General features: G+C 38.7%; 1 protein-coding gene across 1 annotated transcript in view; it reads right to left on the bottom strand.

The window, feature by feature from the left end:
* The window catches only part of eys (eyes shut homolog), a 158,268-nt gene that overhangs the window by 76,532 nt on the left and 58,603 nt on the right, over positions 1 to 23,133 (bottom strand). The window contains exons 24-31 of the mRNA XM_039621642.1: positions 15,593 to 15,689; positions 15,090 to 15,197; positions 13,757 to 13,902; positions 6,233 to 6,404; positions 5,801 to 5,879; positions 5,140 to 5,339; positions 739 to 863; positions 13 to 137 (exon numbers count right to left, since the gene is read on the bottom strand). Of these exons, the coding sequence (XP_039477576.1) occupies positions 13 to 137; positions 739 to 863; positions 5,140 to 5,339; positions 5,801 to 5,879; positions 6,233 to 6,404; positions 13,757 to 13,902; positions 15,090 to 15,197; positions 15,593 to 15,689 (1,052 nt within the window). The remainder of the gene's footprint in view (positions 1 to 12; positions 138 to 738; positions 864 to 5,139; positions 5,340 to 5,800; positions 5,880 to 6,232; positions 6,405 to 13,756; positions 13,903 to 15,089; positions 15,198 to 15,592; positions 15,690 to 23,133) is intronic.

Here is a 23,133-nt window from a genome sequence, read left to right as displayed (position 1 = left end):
GGAGAGGCTCACCACAAATCCAGGACGACAGAAACAGGTGTAGCCATAGCCTGGATCATTCTGAATGCATATCCCCTGGTTGCAGGGCTGTGGAAGGCACTCATTAATGTCATCCTCACAGTGAAGGCCTGTCCAACCTGCCAGGAACAAAAGCCCACAGAGTGCCGTGGTGAGCCCAGGCTCTCCCACTTCCACCCTCTGAAGTGAATATCAATCAGATTCTCTTACATTGATTTGCTTCTTTTTGGGTTCACACACATACATAGACAAGAAAAGGCTTTCACTAAAGAGTAAGATGCCACATACATTTTAATGAGCCGAGGCAGTATCGTCTTTTTATCACTGTCTTTTTCAGTACTGTATGACTACAAATTTCTCCCTGGAGAAAAAGGAGATGACTTTTGAACGGCTTTGAGGTACAGAAACTATGTAGGCAGTAGGGTAACCTTAAGTGGCAGTTTGTGCAGTCTCTTTTAATCAAATATGTGCATTTTACAAGTATTAAGGTGGTTTTCATGTAGTAAACTGGACTCTAGCACATATCAGAAAAAAAGGGCTTTTAGCTTTAAGTTCACTTTAAAACATGACGTCCTATTTAAGGCTGTAGTTTAGTAATCTTGCTCATGAGCTACAAAGGTTGCCTGCAAAAGGTCTTACAAAAGGGGGAAAAAAACTGCTTTGGTTGCCTCATTTAAAAAAAAAGATTTGAGAAATTCACAGGATATCTGAGTGACTCACCTGACCTGCAGTGGCAGATGTAGCTATTAATAAGATCTTGGCAAACTGCTCCGTTGTGGCAGGGAGCTGAGCAACATTCGTTAACATCCACTTCACAGAAATCCCCCGTGAAACCTGGTGGACAGCTAAGAAAACATCATACTTTAAAACCTGTGAGGCTGTCTCACAGTGCTGTCACTTCCTGCTTGTGGGTTTGACACGCTGTATCCTACAACTGCTTTTGTTATTACTTATCAAAAAAAGTACTGCAACTTTTTTGTGTTTGCAAGTTGTGGGTCCTTTTTTTTAAAAGACAGTACAGTTTATACCAGAAAAATACAACTTTGTGCATTTCAGTGAAACAGAAATAAACCAAACTACTACAGTACTCATCATAGTAATAACCAAAGCCCTATATAGAATGAATCACCCCATTTCCAGCATATTAGTGGGCCCATTATGCTGGAAATGAGCATAATAGGGCTGCTTTAAGAAGCACACTCCTGGCTGCTTAGCTTACTGCTGTCAAACCAAAGATGCTGTTTATAGTTAGACGAAATCAACCCGGACTTTCCACAAGTATTCATTAATTTCTTATATAAAACCAGAAGCTCACTGTGACAGAGGAGACCCTTTGCCAGCACCGAGATGTTAATAACTATTTATTCCAAAATAATAAAAGGGAAACAGTACAAAAAAATGACAATATTCGGCGCTAGAAGTCTGCAACACACTCACATCCTGATATAGCTTGTTTTGGCTAAGTGGGCCCGTTTAGGGAGTTTTAGCAAATCTAATGTTTGTCAGCATTTGGTGGCCCCCGAGAAGTCGGGGGGCCAAAAAACAGATGAGTGAGATTTCTGCTCACAAGCTGCTCATATAACTGAATTACAGGTGCAAAACAGGAAGAAAAAAGATCCACGATGTACCCCTTGATCTAGATCTCCACCAAAATGTAATAGGTTGTTCATTTGATCCTCAAAATTGCCCAACTTAATAATCTACTTTTACTTCACTGCACCACTCCTAAAACTCCACCATAACCACTGTGTGTCATGTCTGCACATCAGTGTCGACTTAGCATTTGTTTAGATTCATTGATCTGATATGTCAGTCTCTGGTGATTGGTTAGGGGAAAAAAATAATCCGCTCTCCCATGGAAATAAGTTAGAGTGAATGTCAGCTGTGAGGAAGTAAGAAGTGGACAGGCTTGTATGATGTCAGGCAAGTAATCCCGCAACAAAAACATAACCTTGGTCGAGGTAAGCTTGGTTTCTAAAGAATTCCAAAACACTCGCTGCAGCGCATAACATCCAAAGATACTCAAAGTGAAAATATGAAGGTGTGGTAGTTGTTTGACTTGGCAAATTACACAGGATAAGCTACACCTCGAGCAAAGAGGGGTAACGTTCAATTCTGCGGCTGTCATCTCTACTTGCTTTAAGATTTTTACAAGAGCAGTCATTTTCCAGATGAACAATGAGCCAGATCATGCATCAAAGCTACCCGAGGCCAAGGAAGCCCAAGGTCTGCTGACTCGCATGGATTCCCAATTCACAGTCGCCACACCTCAAACCCACTCAACGTCTCTGGGGAAAAAAATCTGATAACAGAAAATGTTATACATCCACTGGAAACTGTTTCAGTGGATGCTAACAAATGTATGTTGCGTTCATGAGGCTCTAACTCCTGTTTTGATAATGTCACTTCTGTTACAAACTGCTGTCTATAAAGCCCAGTCCATGTAATCATGTAACAGCAGAAAATGGGCAAAGGGTTTAATGCGTGACCTCTTGGCTGACCATCATTACAGAGAGAATGGAGTGGTTTTGAAGCCCATTTCCTGAGCAGGTGAACAAGTGATGCTTACCACTTTGCACATAGCATGCAAATATAACAACCCTCTGTAATAGAGGTACTTTGGACAAGAAAATATTGCATGACTGATTTAATATTTAAGCCCATCATTCAGTGTATTAGCCTAATCAAGGCCTTTGTATTCAAGTGGAAACCCCACCCCAACCCTAGATAAAAATAAAAAAAGCTTGGAAATGTACTAAAAACTGTAACAAATCCACATGCTAACTTTGGAAGTGACAATTATACAACTGCAAGTCACAGATGGAGTTACTTTTGTGGCTGATTTTATTGAATATTTGCAGGCGTTTCCCTTTCAGAGGAACACCTTTTGTTTCTAATATTTTTGTTATATAGTAAGTTTTAACTAATTTTAAATGCAGTGGGGAGGTGTTCTCAGAAAACCACCTGTGGATGGCTCAAAGCTGTGAATGTGGTGGTAAAACATTGGAGCTTTAAGCTCTAAAACTTATGACTTTCCAAAACATTGACTGTGGAAGACTCAAATTAAGTTCACTTGCTCAGGTGGGCAAATGAGCATTAGTACGCAACAGCAAAACTGCTTAGATTGGAGTGCAACGTTCTGCAGGTGACTGACTAACAATGAAAGATGAAACCAGTTCATTTCAGTAACGACTAATACAATCTACCAAAACAGCGCAAATTAGCGGATCAAAAAAAAAACAACAAGCCTAATAGGGTAAGAAGTCATCTGCAAACCAAAATCTTACTATGTAAGCAAATTTTTCATGTTTCTCTTCTGAAACAGTCTGGCAATTCAGATCAATGAGGGGCAGCCACAATAGAATAATTCCATTTTTGATGTCCATCCCTGATAATTACCCACTGCTTCTGATTCCATTGCCTCTTGACATTCCAAAGAAATTTACACTCCTAATGACGAGCACCACAGTCAAATCAGACACAAAATAAGACACTCTTATTGCCGGCATTAAATTTAGTGCAATTTGCAGTAAACTGCATGCCATAAACTTTAATGAATCATGTTTGTGTGATTCATTTAAATACTTTCCTTCCAAATTGTTGTGGAGCTCTTACAAATATTGTCACTGCATCTGTTTAGTAAATCCCGACAGGAGCTTTTTAACACCAAAAGAAGGCCTTGGCTGGAACAGACAATTATTAAATCTGGTTCTTGAAATGTTATTTTAAACAGACAGCTCTGCACTGCATAAGCCTACGGGTACTGAAATGTAAAATACTTTCATGTGGTAATTGTTTAAGGTGGTGAAATGCACAGGATAAGCTACACCTTGAGCAAAGAGAGGTACCAGTCCTTTTTGCAGATGCCTTTCCTACCAGTTTTAAGGTCAGATGGTGATGCATCAGAGTTTCTTATTTCTTTGACTTTAATATTTACCCGCAGCTTCACACAACATTCAGGAAAAAAGACAGAGCGCTGCACACATTTACACATTTATGTCATTAACACATGGATTTGGCTAGGATTAATATTTCATGTTATTCTGCACACCCACAGGTCAGCTGTACAGTTCTATACAGCAGACGTGTTCGCAATAAAGCAGCCTGGCTCTGCATAACTAGAAGTGGGTGTATAGACAAACTTTGCCCTTAGTGTGCACATTTATCTGTGAATGCACGATATGCATTGCCTCCTTGCAACATATACGCAAATAAACCTTAAATGAAGGGAGCGTCGTAAAAACTTCTGCGGCGAGGCATTTTGCAGTTCAGCACCTCAATATAACGCTCAGAAAGTGCAGCAACATATGTGGAGTTGTGGTTGTCATTGTCACATAAATCGTGACACCGAGCATATAGCAGCACATCAGCGAAAGGTTAGACAACGTAATTAACTGCAAGGCATTCAGGGAGCGGCTGTGTCAAATCGGCACACTCTTACTACATACACCTTGTATTCAGATACACTTCATCACTCCAGGGATGACATGCCTGCAATTAAAAAGTAATGATTCATTTTCTACCGCTGCACTGTAAGGCAGAACAGATGTAATGCAGCACTATTATTCCGAGACAAGATACTTTTAATTTTTTTATTTTTTCACAGATCAGCAAAATCTTGATGCTGATGTTTACAGTCAGAAATGTAATTTAATATTTTGAGATATTTAACATCTGTTGCTGAAGCTGCCCACTGTCCATGAGCGGTTCAATAAGCTCCATTCCCTTAAGCTTTCTGGCTTCGATGGTGCGCTAGTTAGCCAGAGCCACTAATGATTGAAGGTAACATTAGAGTATGTAAACACACAGTCAAATACTCCTTTCAGTAGCGCCACACACAAATCATCAGAGAAATTCAAAGCTTGCCAGGGCTGTCACGCTTTGATATGGTTGTATAGCTATAATAAGGTCAAGTGCAATTCACTCGAGGGGGTTAGCAAATGGTCGATTAAAATCTGGGTACGGTGGTTTTAGATGTTAGTTTAAAAGCAATGCATGTGAAACATTCAGTTGGGTAAGCTGCTGCACATTCAACTTTCAATAACTCCATCCAAGGACGACCTTTCAATGTCATTTTATCAAACACTTCAAAATAAATAAACAAATAGTGACCAAGCTCACCTGCATGTAAAGTTTGATCCTTCGCCATCATTGCAGGTGGCCCCGTTAAAACACAACGAGACATTAAAAGTGGCGTCTTTGCAGACATCTATATCCTCCTCGCAAGTTTTCCCCGTGTAGCCGACCTGACAGAAGCACGCATATTTATCAATGAGATCGACACACGAGCCTCCATTCAGACAGGGACTGCTGGCACATTCCTGTCAATGAGAAAATACCAAAGATTCACATGAGCGAGACACTGTGGCAAGAAGAGCTTTTTAAAAAGATGCAACCATAAAATACACGTTTGTCGATGTAAAGCTCATAAGGGGTGATTAACTAATGAAAAAAACCCTTTTGATTAAGAATGAATTGTTAGTAGTTAAAATGCAGATGATCAGATTATTGATTCAGCAGAGACCTTGGTAGCAACTCAATGTTTTATCGCTACGTTCCGGCACAAAGCTGTGGTTTAGATCAATTAGGCATTAGACTAAGCAATTCCTCTTTATCGGGTATTTGCACAATGCTCACATGATCGCGGTAGTTCAATTCACTTATCTTGTAGGAATGTCAATAAAGTTAAAGATATCAAAGGCCACACCACCTCAGAGCTTACAAAATTCTCCTGACGTGTCGCTACAACGCACAGCTGCTTTATTAATTACACTCAACTCACATCGATGTTCGTTTCACATCTGCTGCCGGTCCATCCAGATTCACAAAGACAGGTGTATGAATATATTCCATCGTCACAGCTGAGAGAGCCACAACAGACGGGGTCAGAATTGATTCATCAAAATTACACTGCTGTGCAAAGTGAACTAAAAAGCATTTATTTGTGGAGGTCCTTTGCAGTATAGTCCATACAGAACCCTTAGGGACGGGTGTAATCTTTCTAATGAATTAGTAATTCACCTTCAAAAGTATTAATGACTGTAATTTAGACACCGCTGAGACAACCTGTAAGTGCATTACATTAGCTCTTTACAACATGTGACATATGTCTCCACTCACTGCGCTGCCAAGGAGCGTAATTAAAAATAATTCCATGCTACTGCTGCACAATTTGCTGTGTTTCTGTTTTAAATGACGGAGAGAAAATGTGCACCTCCCATGAAGGCAAGGCGTTGACGTGCATTCATCAATGTTGGCCTCACAGTGGAGCCCCGTGAAGCCACCCGCACACAAGCAGTTGTATCGATTAGGCGCATCAATACATTTTCCACTATTCTGGCATGGGTTTGAAACACACTCGTCGACGTCAACTTCACAACGTGGCCCTAAGAAATGAAATATATGTTAGTCAGAATTACTTTATTAGAAAGACTTTTTAGTTCTTCAGTACTCCAAAAGTTAGACACACAGATGCACATTATGCATTTTTTTTTTTTAAATTGGAGAAGTAAATTTGATTCTGTCAAGTATGGTTTGATTCTTTTTTCTAACCTTGTAAACATTCAAATATTGTACTACTTGTTTTGTCCTCGAAATTTCATTGAATAGGTAATGAATACTGTCCTGCTGTTCACAGCGTTTGGTAGTATTTGTTGTTTTTTTTTAAAAACTCTTAAAATGTCTACTGACCTGTCAGCCAGGTTTTGAAAAGTGGACATTAATTAACTTGAAACAACACAATGTACATGTTCTAAAACACAGTTATCAACATGTTTATCGCAATGAGGAAATATTCTTGTAATATATCAAATCATCTGCTCTGTTTGCCATGTGCTTCTATGGCAGAGAGAGAGTTTATCTATGATATGCAAAAACTTGTCAGTTTGTCATTTCAAACTAAAAACCGCCATCTTTATCCTTTAATGGCAACCGCTGCATTATATTGTCTTTTCAAGCTATGTATCTCTTACTGACTATGGTTACCACAATAGACGTATAATTTTAACCTAAAACCTGTCAAACTAAATCTGTTTTAAGTTATTTCCAGATACATCATATAGTACAGATGACATACATGCAAAAACTCTCCTCACCTTTGTTTTTTGATGAGGATTTACAAGAATAATGGCAGAATACTTCATGTCAAAGTATCAAAGACTTGTGGTAATTGTTATCTGTCAAGACATATTGCCTTAAGCATTAGTTGGCCGGTCAGACAAAAGGCTTTAGAGAATAGCAGTGCTGTGAAAACGATTGTCTGAGTTGATAAGTAATTTCTTCTTTGACCAGTAATCATTTATTTTCAAATTTCTGCAAAATCTGTCAACAAACTTATGGAAAAGTTAAGGAACGTAAGGAAATTTGAAGCAAAGAATTTGCAGTTAATGGACTAAAGCCTTGAAGATGCAAAACTATTTCCGAGCAGTGTGATCTTACTGTCCAGATAAAGCTGCTTCACCAGCATGTTTTTTCTCTCTGATCTGTTTTCTAAACTTTGATGCACTGTGATCACAGGCTGGCAGGAATGGTAAACATGGGTGTGCTGTTTACATTGCATAAGGATTTCTGTTTTTTTCTTTTTAATGATGTTATGTCTTGCTTCCATATTATTCTTTAATATGCAACTTGAAAGTTGTAATGCTTGCTCTGAAACACTCAATCCAAAGTGGTTTTAACTTCCTCATGACCGTGCATTAATAGCACTGGCTCAAAGCATGGAGCAGAAATATGGCTATTTATTGAAGTTATTTAAGTTTTAAACCTCTACGTTCGATAAAATATCATGTGAACTCTGAGGGTTATTGGATTTTAGATGATAGGGCTTATGGGACTAATAAAACTGTTTGCTATATGGAGTGTGTAAAAATGAAAAAATATAACTGCAGGTCTAAAACAAGAAGGAAAACAACACATAACTGACAATAAAGACACGGCCCGATTGTACTTTGTGAAAGTAAATATTTAGGAATTCGATAGTTAAATAACTAAAGTTCAAAACAAGAGCTGAAACAACTACTTCATTAATCTTTTCCTGATAAAAAATAAAGAATCTTCAGCATCTTTGGAAAAAATTAAAATTAAACTGAAGTGTCAATCGCTAGTTTCAAATTGAAGCATTTCTTTAATTTCTGCTTAACTCACTTTGTCTTTTAGTCTGTTGATCAGATCAATGAAGCAATCTCAAGTCATTAACCTGAGGTTGACACATAAACACAGCACATAAACAGAAAAGACCATTTTTCATAGTAACCTTAATCTCAACAGTTATTTAAACTCACTGGACACTTTATTAGGTACACATTGGTAGTAAAAGGTTGGGTCACTCAGTCTTCAGAACTGCCTTACGGAGATTCAACAATGTGTTGGAAACTTTCCTCACAGATTTTGAGCCATATTGACATGATAGCATCACACGGTTGCTGCAGATTTGTTTTTAGAACATCCATATTGTGAATGTCTGGTTACACCACATCACAAAGTATTTTTTTGTGCTTTCGTATCATCTCAAGGCCATCCTGCCATCCTGCGCTCAATTCTGACATCAAGATAACATTCTTCACTTATAGCACTGCCACTCATGGGATAGTTTCACATTTTTGGACTATTCTCTGTAAATCCTAAAGATACCTGAGTGGGAAAATCCCAGTAGATCAGCACTTTATGAAATACTCAAACAAACCTGTCTGATACAGATCAACGACCGTACCAAATTCAAAGTTACTTAAATAAAATTTTTTGCCATTCTGTTGCTCGGTTTGAGCTTCAGCAGGTCATTTTGACATTACCGCTTATCTGGATTTGGGTCGCAGGGGCAGCACACTCTTCCTCCAGCTTATCTGAGGGAACATTGAGGTGTTTCTAGAAGAGCAAAGAGATATAATCTCTAAAGCTAGTCCTGGATCTGCCCTGGAGCCTCCTCCTGGTACGACTTGCCCCAAACACCTCACAGAGAAGGCGTCCCTGAGGTATCCTAGTCAGCTGCTCAAACAACTTCGATGTGGAGGAGCACTGGTTCTGCTCCGTCCCTCTCGAATGACCGAGCTCCTCACCCTATATCTAAGGGAAAGCCTAGCCACCCTTGGAAGGAAACTTATTTCTGCTGCTTGGATCTGTGACCTATGTACTGACTGGTAAATCAATAGCTTCACTTTTAGCTCAGCTCTCTCTTCACCACAACAGATCAGTACAGCATCTGCATCACTGCAGATATTGTCCCAGTCCATCTGTCAATCTCATGTTCCACTCTCCCCTTAATCGTGAACAAGACCTCAACATACTTAAACTCCTCCACCCGGGGCAGTACTGTAACGCCTACCAGATCCAGAATGGGCACTCCACCCTCTCCTGGCTGAGAACTATGGGCCAGACTTTCAGGTGCTGATTGTCACTCCAGACGCTTCACACTGTGAACTTATCCAATGCAAGCTGCAGGTCACTACCCGATGAAGCCAACAGACACACATGATCTGCAAAAAGCATAGATGGGATCCTGAGCACACCAAAGTGGAGATCCTTCACCACATAGCTACACCTAGATATCAGTGACAGAATCCATAACAATAGGTGTCTCTGGCATAGTTCAGCACCCACCAGAAACTAATCCAACTTATTATGAGCAATCTGCACCAAACTCCCACTGTGGTTATACAGGGACTGGATGGCTTGTACCAGGCCAGACACCTAATATTCCCCATACTTTTCATTTTCAGAAAACTCAATTAAAATATAAATATACAAGTTTTATTTCTGTAACAACAATAAGTCTGGTGACTAAAATTTCAATAAACTAATAAAATAAAATCACTTATGAAGAAAGGGAACTTTAAAATACAAAAATAAAACAAATACAAACTGACAATTTAAAGATATGTAATGTTCTCAAACAGCTGCTTCCATCTACACCAGACTTGAAGGCATGTCGCTGCCCGTTTTTAAATATGACTACAGTATTTCTTCATTAGAAAGTAGTTGTGGTGAAAACTTTACAGTTTGTCTTGGAGAAGCCACCAAGAAACCACAAAACTGTTATTTTTTAATGCATTTTCTTGTTTTTGTAACAGCCACAAACAAAATTCCAAATAAAATCAAAGGGTTTTGGCTGGCTACAGACTACTAAAGCCAAGTGCAATGTAATTTGGGTGGTGTGCCCCTGAGAGGGTTCACTGAACTGCAGCACTGAACTAATGGAAAAGTGTGTCTTATACTGTAAACGCTGATCATGCTGAGTCTGCAGTACCCAGTGTCTACAAGGGCAAAACCCCCCACGCAAACTGTGCAATCAGACACATTTAAGATAAGGCTGAATATTCAGCTTTAGTGAGACTGTTGATAATATTCATTATTTATAAAAGGCAGCACAAAAATAGCATTCAGATCACAGAAGACGTGAAGAGGAGGAGAGAGTTCAAGCTGGGAAGGAAACACCAGATAACACAAACTGACAAAATTAGTCTCCCTCCTGCCAACAAATCAGAATGCAAGTTGGGAAGACACACTGATGATGTTCATAGGAGTCTAAATTATAGCAGGTACTGCTTTGCAGAGATGCACGTAAGTGACTTTTTATGCTGAGGAATTAAAAATAAATGAATGTGTTTGGTATAATTCTACAAGGAGGGATTTCATGATGTTATTTTTTTTACTAAAGTGGTTAAAAAAGATTATTTAATAACCCTAAAATCTCTTAGGGACTTCCAGTAATCAAGAGATGAAAAATGACTACTGACCCATCATTAATCATTTGGTTAGCTTTTCATTTGCGAACCGAGCCAAAAGTAAACAAAGTGACAACAGGAGCAAGAAACTACTTTGCCTCCTGTGTTTATTCATGAAAGAGAATAAATAAACTGTCTTTTCTGTACACAAAATCTATCATTTTGTCTCGTCACTGAATGTAAAACGACTCATTTCTTGTGCCAAAGAGATGAGTTGTTTCTTTCAGCCAAAAGGAAAGCTATACAGCAGCAAGGAAATTCAGTTTATGACTGCAAAGATACAAAACAACATCAAATAAAAGATAAAAGCTGAAATTTAAGTTCCTGAAATACAAAAGTATGAGTGTGAAAATGTGAAAAACATGAAAAATTCCACGTCCTTCCATTTAAGTGATGATCACACTAATGATTATTGCTAGATATATCATTTCAATAAAATGCATGAATAAACTTTGTGTCACAAGTTGTGTTCGCACATGTTCTTCAATGACACAAGCAGCTAATTTTAGATTCACCAATTAACCCACACACACATACACACACACACACACACACACACACACACACACACACATACACACAGGCACATAGAGCACTTTATGCAGACAGTCCTCAGCTGAGCGCCAGGTTTGAACTCAGAACCTTCTTGCTATGAGGTGGCAGTGCTAATTACTGCACTACTTTGCCACCCACAAACTAACATTACCTAACTTTAATGTTCAAATTATGTAAACATATGGGCTAAACAAAAGTAATTATGCACAGGGACACATTCCTTGCGGAACAGAGCAGGGTTTAAAAAATTGTTTATACTAAATAAAAATAAAGCTGAGGACCTTAATGGGGACTATAAAGCATTTACTGTTTGTTTGTGGATGTTAGTTTGCACAGCAGATTAAAAGTGATGTACAGATCAATTAAAAACTGTTCACAATGTGATTATATATGACCATACATATGTTGTGCTAATATTGAGGATTCATTAAAATCAATTTAATGCATTAAATGTATTTGTTGTTGTTTTTTTTTTTTTTAATTATGAGAAATAAATAGAAAAACATACACTGACTGCTCACATGACACAGTTTCTAATACTTCAGTTAGAGATAATTGGTTTATAACTGATACACTTCCATTGATAAAGTCATTGGAAATGTTTGCACAATATCGCATGCTGTGCCATTAATAAGTAAACACTATACCAGCAGCAACAACAACATTTTGTGGTGCAAGTCCAGCCAGCAAGAGCGAGAATTTACTGAAGCCTTAACAGCAAACAACATCGCAAGGGCCAGAATATCATCATCTAGCAATGTGCTGACTGAGGAAAGTGCAATAAAGTGCTGATTGCACTGTACCATCACTCAAGGGAACATGCTCACTAATGATGGGTGAAGAAGAGAAAAGGGAAGGTGACAAAGAGCGTGGAGAAACTGTGATTTATATAAACAAGATTACCAATTAATCATGTCACTGTAATGACCTTTGACCATAAAGAACACAGCACCTGTACACAGTTAAGTGATACATTACTGGGATTCAGAGACCTTTAAGCCAAATGCCCTAAATAATGATGTGACAGCAAAGATCCAGCCAGATGCCAAGACTGACTTACAGGACAGCATGTTTGCCAATACAATATATACAGAAAGAAAATAACACTGTATATACAAATTAAGCTTAATAACAGGTCTTATCGACCCAGTGAAAGGCATGAGGAATACGTTCACGTGAAGAAGCAAAGATTTAATCTTCGTGATCTTTACCGTGTGTTTTTATGAGACCTGTAAAAAGGCTCACAAAACTTCTTAAAAAACTATAGGAAGACCCCGTTCACTACAAAAGACATATGCACTGAAGAAAATTCCACATAGGTACTGATTGAGGTGGGAATAAAGCGTCATTACAGCCTAATGACATCAACAAAAGTGGCCTGATATAGCACCAGACTCATTTATTAGTGAGGGGCTTCAACTGTTACTATCAAAATGACTTTTGGCATTTGATATGCAAAAAATATCCCCTTTCTTCCCTGATGGCTAAAGCAAATAATATGTTAATACCATCAAGTGACACAATGAATTACAGTGTTACAGCGATGACACATCATGCCATCAAAGGAGAATAACATTTCAATTCATTCCAATCAGGCTACAAAAACACCGCATGATGAATCACCCTCAGACAGCAAACTTACTTTAAGGCGAGAATAAAAAGAACACACAGCACAACTACAGTAGCATCGTAGACCCATTTTTTTTGTGCGTTTTGTCAAAAGTTGCTTTGCTGTTACACATGTTACTAGAGCAAATATTTTGTATGAGTTCCAGTTGGTTTGAGCCAATCCACACTGTATCCTCTGGCCACTTGCTCTCTTGGGGGACCCTGTTTCCTCAGATGAGCTTAGAGCAACAGAAAAAGTAATGGCTTGTACTATGCTGTGCGTAGGTCTAATAATAAAAGCTGCTTCTGTGGGAATTGGGCCATGCGTGTCAGGTTCTGCTCTCCAGAGTAGCAATACCTCAGAGATTTCCCCCCTCTCTCAACTGGGGAAGGATAAATTGATGATACAGTGTGGAAGACAAATGAAATTAATCTTCCCAGTATCTGACAGGACTTGGCTTTGGATAGCGCACACACAAGTGCGCACACGCGCGCGCGCTAAAATAGCTCGATATCCGTCTGGGTGGAAAATAAGACAAATGGATTGAAGTAAAACAACAATAGCGTTCTGAGACTGAAGAGGCTGATGAAATTAAATAAATGCAGCTAACAGACACTGAGACGTTTTTATCAGATAAAACAGGTGACATGAATTTATCTCTTGTTAGCTCTACTAAAAAGCAGGCACTGTATCTTGCACAGCGAGGCAGGCTAATTAAAAGCAAGCATTGTGAAGCATTTTTTACACTAAGCCAGCTCTGTGTCAGACTTGCTTCAATAGCGTGCAGCCACAAGCGGGCATGATAAGCTTTTTAGAGTCTTATATTGATCTTAATGTCGCCTTAGGGCGAAAGAGCTACCTGAGTATCCAGAGCGACAGACACACTTGAAACCCCCGGGCGTGTTGATACAGATGCCCTCATGTAGGCAAGGTGAAACTTCACACTCATTCACATCCAGGTCACATAGCGTTCCAAAATAACCAGGGGGGCAGATGCAGTGGAACCTAAAGAAGAAATTAATAAGCAATGTGTCACACAATCATAGCTCACTTATGTTAATTTCTTATAACTTTAAAAATCATCCGAATTGTTTTCCCTCAGCCAAACATGCGCACACGCTCCCACAGCAGTTGCGTGCTTGTGTTCCAAACCCACTGAGATAAACTGCACTGCAGTGATTTTCTCAACTGACCGGCAGCATTTTGCAGAACAATTAACAACTGGCAATTAAGTTTCCCAGTGTGCAACTTAATTTAAATTATGCTTCATGACTTGTTACTAAAGGGAAGGCTTAATCTGTCCGATGATGTGGTTTACTCAATTGAAATCCCTCTCTGAAGCTGTCGCTGGGCCTAACCATAGATCTCGCAGGAGACGAGGTAAAGAGGCAACATACAATTATTCACCCAAGTGCTGCTGTAAACATCATTCATCAGTAAACAAGTTACATCACATCAAATTTATGAAATATGGTAATTGGTAGTTATTGTCACGTGGCGCATTTGTTTGAAAGCCTCTTCTGCTCTTGGACTGATTTATTAGAACAATTAACCCTTTCCTCGTTGCACTCTCACAGCTCTGCATAGTCTGATTCTTCATCACAGTATAGATGAACTTGCATGGCTTGCTGGGTCAGGGAGATGGATTCAGAGGTGTGCGGCAGGCAGTGAGGTTAAAACACACCTGATGTGAACTCCCAGGACTACGCAATCAGAAGAGTGCTCTGAGCAGGGCCAGGTCACATGGGAATGAAATCATGACGGAAGACAAACTGGAGACAAACCATTTAGGACTCAAATTGGCCCTGGGACTTCTCAACCCATCTGTCCGACTAAGCCTGGAAGCCCCGGGGCTCCCATTAAGCACAGCAGAGAAAAGCACCGGTGGAGTAAAGCCCAATCTAGATACATGATGTGGTCCTGCTGAATTTGCTCTCAGTCTTTAGAATAGCAGCTTATGTGTGTCAAGGATGACAAGCTCGTTGTATAAACTGCAATACTCTAAGGAGGAATGCCAAAACCTTATAGTACTACTTTTTTTTCTTTGGAGAATGGTTATTGATCATTCAACTTTCAAAACAAAATCAAGCAATTAATTCTACCTGGCCTTTATACGCATGAATTTTAAACACGCTATGAAAAAAGGTTAAGATGCAAGTAAAAGGGGGAGAAAAAATTGCATATATGCTTACTTGTTCACAAGATCCTGACATGTGCCAGCATTTTTGCAAGGGCTAGAGGCACACTCATTGATGTCTTCCTCACAGCGAAGGCCAGAAAATCCCACCTTACAAACACAGCTGGAAAAGAAAAATCATTAATATTGATATTTTGTCTCTGATGGAAAATAGAAGATGTTTCTTACAAGCACGTGCACAGAGTGAGAAAATCTATAGGAATTTATTGATATTGATCACATTTGGTTTGATTGCTCACACTCTACAGCAACAAAGACTGGTTTAACTAAATTAAAGAACATGCACAGTAGCATATGATAAAAACCGTAACGACAAACATATTTCGTTTCGTCAAACTACTACCATAATAATACTACCTGTTAAATAAATTTCAAGCTAAGAAGAAGCATATTGGTCTGAAACCCATACAAAAAAAAATAGGATTTCATCACTAAAACTCCTGACATTTTCTCACCCACTAAGAAATGAAAAGCTGGTTTGCGGATAACACTTTTTACCTGTAACTGTTGACCCGGTCCACACAGTCACCCTGGTTTTGGCATGGGTTTGAACTGCACTCATTGGTGTCAATTTCACACCAACTTCCTTCAAATCCTGAAAGATAGATGAGATGGTCATGGATCAGCAAACCCTACTACATCCTGAAAACGTCAGGACCGATGATAACAAAGGCCCCAGTGAATGCCATTTTAATGGAACTAGTAAGCCCTGTAGCATATCTCATCTTCCAGCTCTCAGCACTCACTGTTTCCCCTTTGAGAGTGTGTAAGTCTAATAATACTTTAGTGCCACAGACAGATTGGTCTGAGGGTTAGTGGTTTGGGGTTTGGGAGGTGTGTGCCTGTGTGTGCCACTGTGCATACGTCTGTGTGTCTGTGTGTGTGGGAGAAAGCGAGCGAGTGGGGGGACATCTTGTTAAGTTAGGGTAAGAGGGAGAGGCTAAGCCCAAGAGCTCTTTTGCCCTTGTTCATTAGGGGGTTGAGGGCCAGCATGGCTAAGCAGATCAGCATGGATGTTTTGTTGTACATTTGAAGGCAGCCTAGGAGCCTGTAGTGTTCTGCCTGCCAGAGGTATTCCTCTAGTGCTTGGCCTGGGTCTGGTCCATTAGATAGTTTCCTGCTGAACAAATTAACATTCACTCCATGCATGACTGGGTTTATTAAGTAAAAAAATTGACAAATTAAAAAAGATCACAAATCAACCAAATGCTCAAAAGTATGGAACCAATTAATAGACATGATCTGACTTTCATTAGCAGTGAAATTTAATCACCTATAAACATCAGAAGTGCATCTAATGTTTAGACCTACAGTATAAGCATCCATCCATCCATCCATAGCTTATCTGAGTCCAGACTATGGAAGCAGTAGAGCTTCCCAAGCCCCCATATCCCCTGCCAACACTTCCAGCTGTTCAGGAGGAATACCAAGCCATTCCCAAGCCACTCTCTACAGTGTATCCGGGGACTGCATGGGAATCTTCCCAGTTGGGCATCCTTGAAAGAGCTCCTCATCATATCTCTAATAGTAAACTCAGACACCCTTCATAGGAAGCCTAGTTTTATACTTTTGGCCATTACGTCAACTTAGTTTTCTCTTCACCATAACAGACCAGTGCAGCATCCAAATTACTACAGATGCTGCACAAATATGCCATTGTAGCTGCACGGTATGAGTAATTATACACAGATACAATTTCCTGTGCAATGCTGCTATCAAGCTACTTTAAAATTCTGGGCTCAGACTCCCAACAACGACTACTGTGTTTCCCCTGCAGAGCACCATCTGCCAAGCATAATTAAATGTAATGCAAGCATAGCAAAGGGTTAATATAACTAACCCATAATGAGTGTGTGAGTGCTCTTATTGTTTTCTTGTCTCATTATGTTACTCCCACTGCTTCAAGATAGAATTACATATTTTTGAACTGTAATGGGTTTTGCACATAGTAGATTTTATGCCCAGAGAAGTACATCTATTCACAACGATGAGGTTCCTGAGAATTGTTTAAGACAGGAGAGCATGCGTTTTAATCTGGCATGTTTAAAAAATGTGAGACTCCAGCCATACAGGAAGAAATCATTCAAAGTATTGAATATGACATTTTGGCTATTTTTGGAATTCACGAAAACAGTCTAGCAGGGTCATACAGGGTCTTCAGTCCTCTGTGTAATATCAGGAGGTAACTGCATACTGCCTTTTTCTCGTTCGTCTTCACTTCAAAATATACAGATGCAGGAGTTGTGATTATTTGTAGTCTCCAATGTGTTTAAAATTAGAAAAAAAATACACTATGAATAATGAATTTCCTAAAAAAAAAAAGAAACTGAATGCAGGGTAAGTGACACAACTCTGTGCATCTTGGGATGTATGAATGAAGAGGAATCCATGAAGAGGAAACCAGAGACAGCACAGAGCATCTGGTGAATTATGGGACAGCACAGGTTTCCCATGCTGGTCTGTCAGTCAAAGCGATGGTGAAGCACCTTGGGGACTATTTCGAATGTCACTGCAATGTAATGCATCTTCTGCCACTAAGCAGTGACTTGAGGCTTCTCTTTGACAGAGTACAGAGCGGGATACCCAAGGCGCGTGGCTCACGTAGTCATTCCATCATCTGGCAAGAGCTACAGTATGTGATCGCGGCTGCTGCCAGTAAATGTCTCAGAGGAGAAGAAATTGCGGGTGATCCCAAGTGGATAGCCAACTAACTTTGATTGACATTTCAATTGAAATATGAGGAATGTCTCCATTTTGAGAGAGTGAGCTTAGTTTGAACTGCTACATTGGTGACTGTTGTCTTCTGTCAGTCTGATGTAACCGTTTCTCAGAAGGGGCTCATTTAAAAATTTTATAACCCAGCGTTTCTGCAGTACAGATTACGATCTCTGTCTGCGGCGGCGTCTGTGTGCCGTCATGCATCAAAAATGTTAGATGTCACTGGTGGCTTAATCCAGGAGCAGGATTGTCATGTTGAAACTAGGACTGCGAGTTTTGTGCCTGGCCTCATGAGTTTTAGTTAATCTACTGCGCTTTTTAATTTGCCAGTCAGTGGCTGGATTTTAGATTTATGACACAAGATCAGAGCGAGATTTACAGTATCCAAACTCATAAAAATGCAATGTGCTGGAGTTTGAGAAAAGCTTAACCAAAATTGTGAAAATAAGTGTGAAATAAGTCACAAATACAGAGAACGTTACAAAAAACAGACATTCTGCACCGACAACTAAACTATTTTCAGCTGTCATTAAAAGAAATAATTAAAAGATTATATATAAAATATCGCTTTACTGTGTTTTATGATCAATATCATAATTCTTGCTTTTTGCTTCTCAGCAGGAAGTGAGAAGCCTTTTGCATTGTCTTGTACTACAGAATTGCTGTATCATGATAATACAATGGGTGATAAATTGCAAAGTATTGTAAACCAAACCATCCCAGCACCACTGATGGAACACTGTTGGACATCATGGATTCTTTTTAAGTCCCTGTCACATTATTTTAGTTATATCTATTTAAAATGAAGCAACACAAATAGAAATAAAAACAGAGAAGAGTACGCTTTTAGGTCCTTTACATGCAAGGACCAAAACTGGGTTACTTGAAGAAGTGGGTTAAGAATAGAAATCCTTTGCATGTAAATACCAGCTACTGCAGCCAATTTACCCCACTGCTACACACCTGGACCACCTCTTCGGCACAGCTAATGCAGGCACAAAATGATTAAACACTGAGTTTATTTAAAATTTGTTTACTGTACAGCTGCTGCAGACCTGCTGCTATTTCATACTTTTAGTATAAATGAAACTACTTCTTCACAACTGAGGTCTGGCCCTGTGTACACTCTTGATGTTATGGTTTGTTTGTTTTTTTCCTTTTCTCTAGCTTTAGTCATATTATCTATTTTGATGACTAATCTACAAATTAAAGCTGTTAACTTTGGTTTATATGTTTATATGTAGTAAGTTTTGGCTGTCATAAAACGACAAACTGCTTGTTTTATGGTCTGTCAAAGATTTGGCCCTCTCCGACTCTGACCATTGCCCCCTGTCCATTTGGAAAATCATTCATGCTGTGAAACCAAATGTTATAGAATGAAGAAGTTTACAGAAAGACAAAAAAAACTTTGTGGAACAGCCTGAGTGCAGGTATCTCGTCTCCGAGGTCTGCACCAAATACAGGCACTTTAAATGGTCTGAAATAATGGGGATATACGAGATTTTGGACTTTTATTATATCCTGCACACCCTTCATAGCCATGACACCGTACCTCTTGAATTACAAATAAAAGAACAATCAGGTTATGCTTTGAACTTTAAAGCTTTGTTAGGCAATTTTGCTTAAAAAAATTTCATTAAATCAAATGGCACTCTGTGGTGTGAGAGGGCTGAAAGCACTACAAATGCCACTGAGAATCAACACTCTTCACCATGATGACTACAGCTTTCTGCTTGGCATTTAGGTTTGCTGATTCATATGTTTGGGCCTGAAGCCTATCACCTTGTCTTTCATAGAACGCAAAAGGTTTAAGATGCAAAATGTGAGCAAACACCATGCTTGCCTACAAATCAGACAGTTGCGTTTTGCATTTGCTTTTTCACTTAATGCTTAGTTTCAAATCTGTGAAAGTCTATTATAAACATTACAATTCACATTTAATAGAATGGACAGTTTATTAGTTATACCTTGCTTATACCTTGGACCCCCTTTTGCCTTCAGAGCAGCCTTAATTATTTTTAGGGATAGACTGAACCTAAGTACTGAGATGTGAAGATTATGGAGGTGAACTTGTGATCGTGTTCAAGAAAACAGTTTGAGATGATTTTAGCTTTGACACATTTTCATGTTAGAAGACGCCATCAGGAAAATAATACACTGGGGTCATCATAAAGGGAATTAGGAGGTGGTGTTTTAATTATTAGATATTTGCATTAACAAGTAGCTGAACAAGTGTAGCTAATAAAGTAGTGAGTATGCAATTCTGCACTGGCTGTCTCTCCTTATGATCATCATACATTAGTAAACATCATTGTTGCAGATGAGCAATTTTGTTACCTCCCTCTCTCTTTTTAATGATAACTAAGTAAATAGCCACAAAGCTAAATAGCTTAATAAATAGCTAGCTACATTTATAGCTAGCTAGCTCGATATAGCGCTAGCTAGCTAGTTAGATAGCTGTCTGCCCAAGTTCTATGGGTAATTCATCTTTTTTGTTTGTTTGTTTAGTTTTTTTAAGGTGGAAATGTTGGGTATTAGTTTAGTCCTTAAGCTTAAAAATTGTATTTCCTCACATATTATCAGTCAGAAGTTACAGTTATTGATTATGCCTAAACATACTGTATAATGTTCACAGAGAAATGAGGGTTGCATGATTCCAACTTGGTATGAATGCAGATGCACTCATCTAGGTCACCTTAGGCTGTAACACTGTGCTTACAGCAGTGAGTGTCATGAGCTAAAGAGAAACTTTGGTACAGCAGTGTATTGCAGTTCCCATGACAGAAATACAAAAAAAGAAAATGTTCTTATTTTTACATCTTTTCACTCTATGAGAAGACATTTTTAACATTAGGAAACATATTCCCATAGAAGACACCAGGTCTACTGTTAAATTTCTTTTGCCTTAGTCACAAGATATGTTGGCTTGTAACACAATAAGAAACGTATTTATTTTTGAAAAATCAGGGTCAACTATTGTCTGTAGAGCAAACTATAAAATTGAAAATCACTGATACCAACAACAGCTACCCATATATACTACACCACAAGTAACCTGCGACATGTCTATATCATATCACTGTCAATCATTTCAGGCTGTATGGTTGTTCCAGACAAGGCAGTCTTTATGTAGCTCATGCCTTTCTCTGCTTAGAGCAAGCAAATCAACGGTTCATGCTTCAGTGACCCTGTACTGCATGTATTTTATGGTGTATATATTGTCCCATGCCCTATTTTTGTTAAGAGGTTACACGCGTCATCTTATTTTTGTGATTTTCTTCCATGTTGTTTAGCAAAACACACAAACAATGGTGCTCTTCTTTCAGGCTGTTGCCATCTTGTTTTAAATGCACGTATAATTGAATACCTATGCATATCTGTAGTACAAAAACAAAGTGTGTCTAATATCCACATCAGTGCTAAGCAACTGTCATTATGGATACTGATGTATACACTTTGCTCAATGATATCTCGCAGCTTCTAAAAGTAAACCTATGGTGTATATTAAAAAAAAACAAACATTCAGTCAGATCTGTAGTAGCTTCCACGTATTATCAGAGACTATTTGGGTATTTTACATGCTGTTAGGCTTTCAGGGGTTAAACACCAATCTGGTTAAATCAAATAATGATGAAGAATTTTCATGAAGGGAAATCCTCTCACACTACTATGTGATCACTGATGCTTTTTTCCTGCCTTTTTTTCCCCTGCAGCTGTTATTTGATCTGGAAACAGAGCTTTCAAAGCTACAGCGGAAGAAGAGAACCACCTTTTGCCCTCAGCAATGGAATATCACTAGTGTGGTGAGACCTTTGCCAACTGAAGGGGCACGCTCTCATACTGAGGTCGAACACCGGCTACATTTTAATATTTTCCCACTTCTTTGTGTGCCTTCACTGTGAGAATATTAGACCAGACAATGGTTTCCCAAATGGAGCTGTGATTTACATGACATGAACTCTGATTAAAATACAATATGGCCACTGACTGCCTCTCTGTCGTGGTCCATTATTCTGTGAGAAAGATTTATTTGGAACACCTTTAATCTCAGTAATTGTGCTATGAGGAGCGAATGGCTACTGTGCAGGCTCAGAGTCACATTATATTGGTTTAGTTAAAATAAGCTGGGAAGTGATGAGTCGTAACATCACTAACCTTTTTTGGATTTCTGTACAGTATGCAAGTGTCTTACATGTAACCGATATGCTCTAAATGCTAAAGGGTATGTCAGCCAGGTCATTTATATAGAAGAGATTTCCAATCCTGGTTTGACACTTTATTCATTTTATAAATGAACTAATACAAACTAGAGCAGATAATGTGGACTGCATGAGGTAATTACTATAAAAAAGCTCATCATAAAGATGGTAATCATAATAATCTAGAACAGCACACTATAATGGGCAAAATTCACTAAGTTGACTAAACCTGCACTATCTGTATTTCTATTTCCTTACTTTTAAATAATGAAAAGTCTCAGTGATCTTGCTATACATCTGCCAGGACATCTGGTTTATTAACTGACACATGTCAGCTATAAGTCATATAGTCTGCCCCCTCTATAAAAAAGAATAATCACCTAAAATGAATCTACTGAGGCCAGACTTTTTCCAACACATTTTGGCAACACATATTTTCCACACATCTTTTTCAGTATCATATTAGCTATGTGTCAGTTCTCTTGTTGGCATAGCTCCACAGTAGCTCATTAACCAACTGTTTGGTAGGACACAATCTCAATCTTGTGGAAGGTGAAGGCTAGTGTAGCATGCCATGCAAATAAAGGGGTTTGTTCTCCATCTGGCCAGGAACACCTCTGGGTATATTCTGAACCATGGAGACCAAATGGTTTTTCCATGTGAAGAGACCACACAATGCTTTTGAATTAATTCCCTGTACTGCAAAAATGAAAAAAAAATTTCTCCACTTAATATAATGCACTAGAGGCAAAGTGATTGTCCTCATATCACACAGCTCACGTTTAACACTTAAAAATGCCAACTTGTCACCCAAAAACCAATAAAAAGCTTGTAATGAATATAGGCAGTTTAACTAACAAGTCTAAAATGTTAAGTGCTGCAGTGGCATGCTATCCATTGAAAATGCCATCCTAAAGAACCTACGAATGAAACTAGACTTACAATCTATTAATCTAATCCATAGAATATTATCATTTTAAATAATTGACAACTATAAATATTTCACATCCAGAATAATAATCAGTCATTTTGATGTAATTATCAAAAGGTTAGAAGGTTTTGACATGTTTTGTCTTTAAGTCTTGAAAGAATCCTATAATCAGTTGTACAAAATCCATGAAA

Source organism: Oreochromis aureus, linkage group 13 (assembly GCF_013358895.1).
Source record: "Oreochromis aureus strain Israel breed Guangdong linkage group 13, ZZ_aureus, whole genome shotgun sequence".
NCBI lineage: Eukaryota > Metazoa > Chordata > Actinopteri > Cichliformes > Cichlidae > Oreochromis > Oreochromis aureus.
Note: the sequence above shows the minus strand (reverse complement) of the source record. Positions and strands in the feature narration are given on the sequence as shown.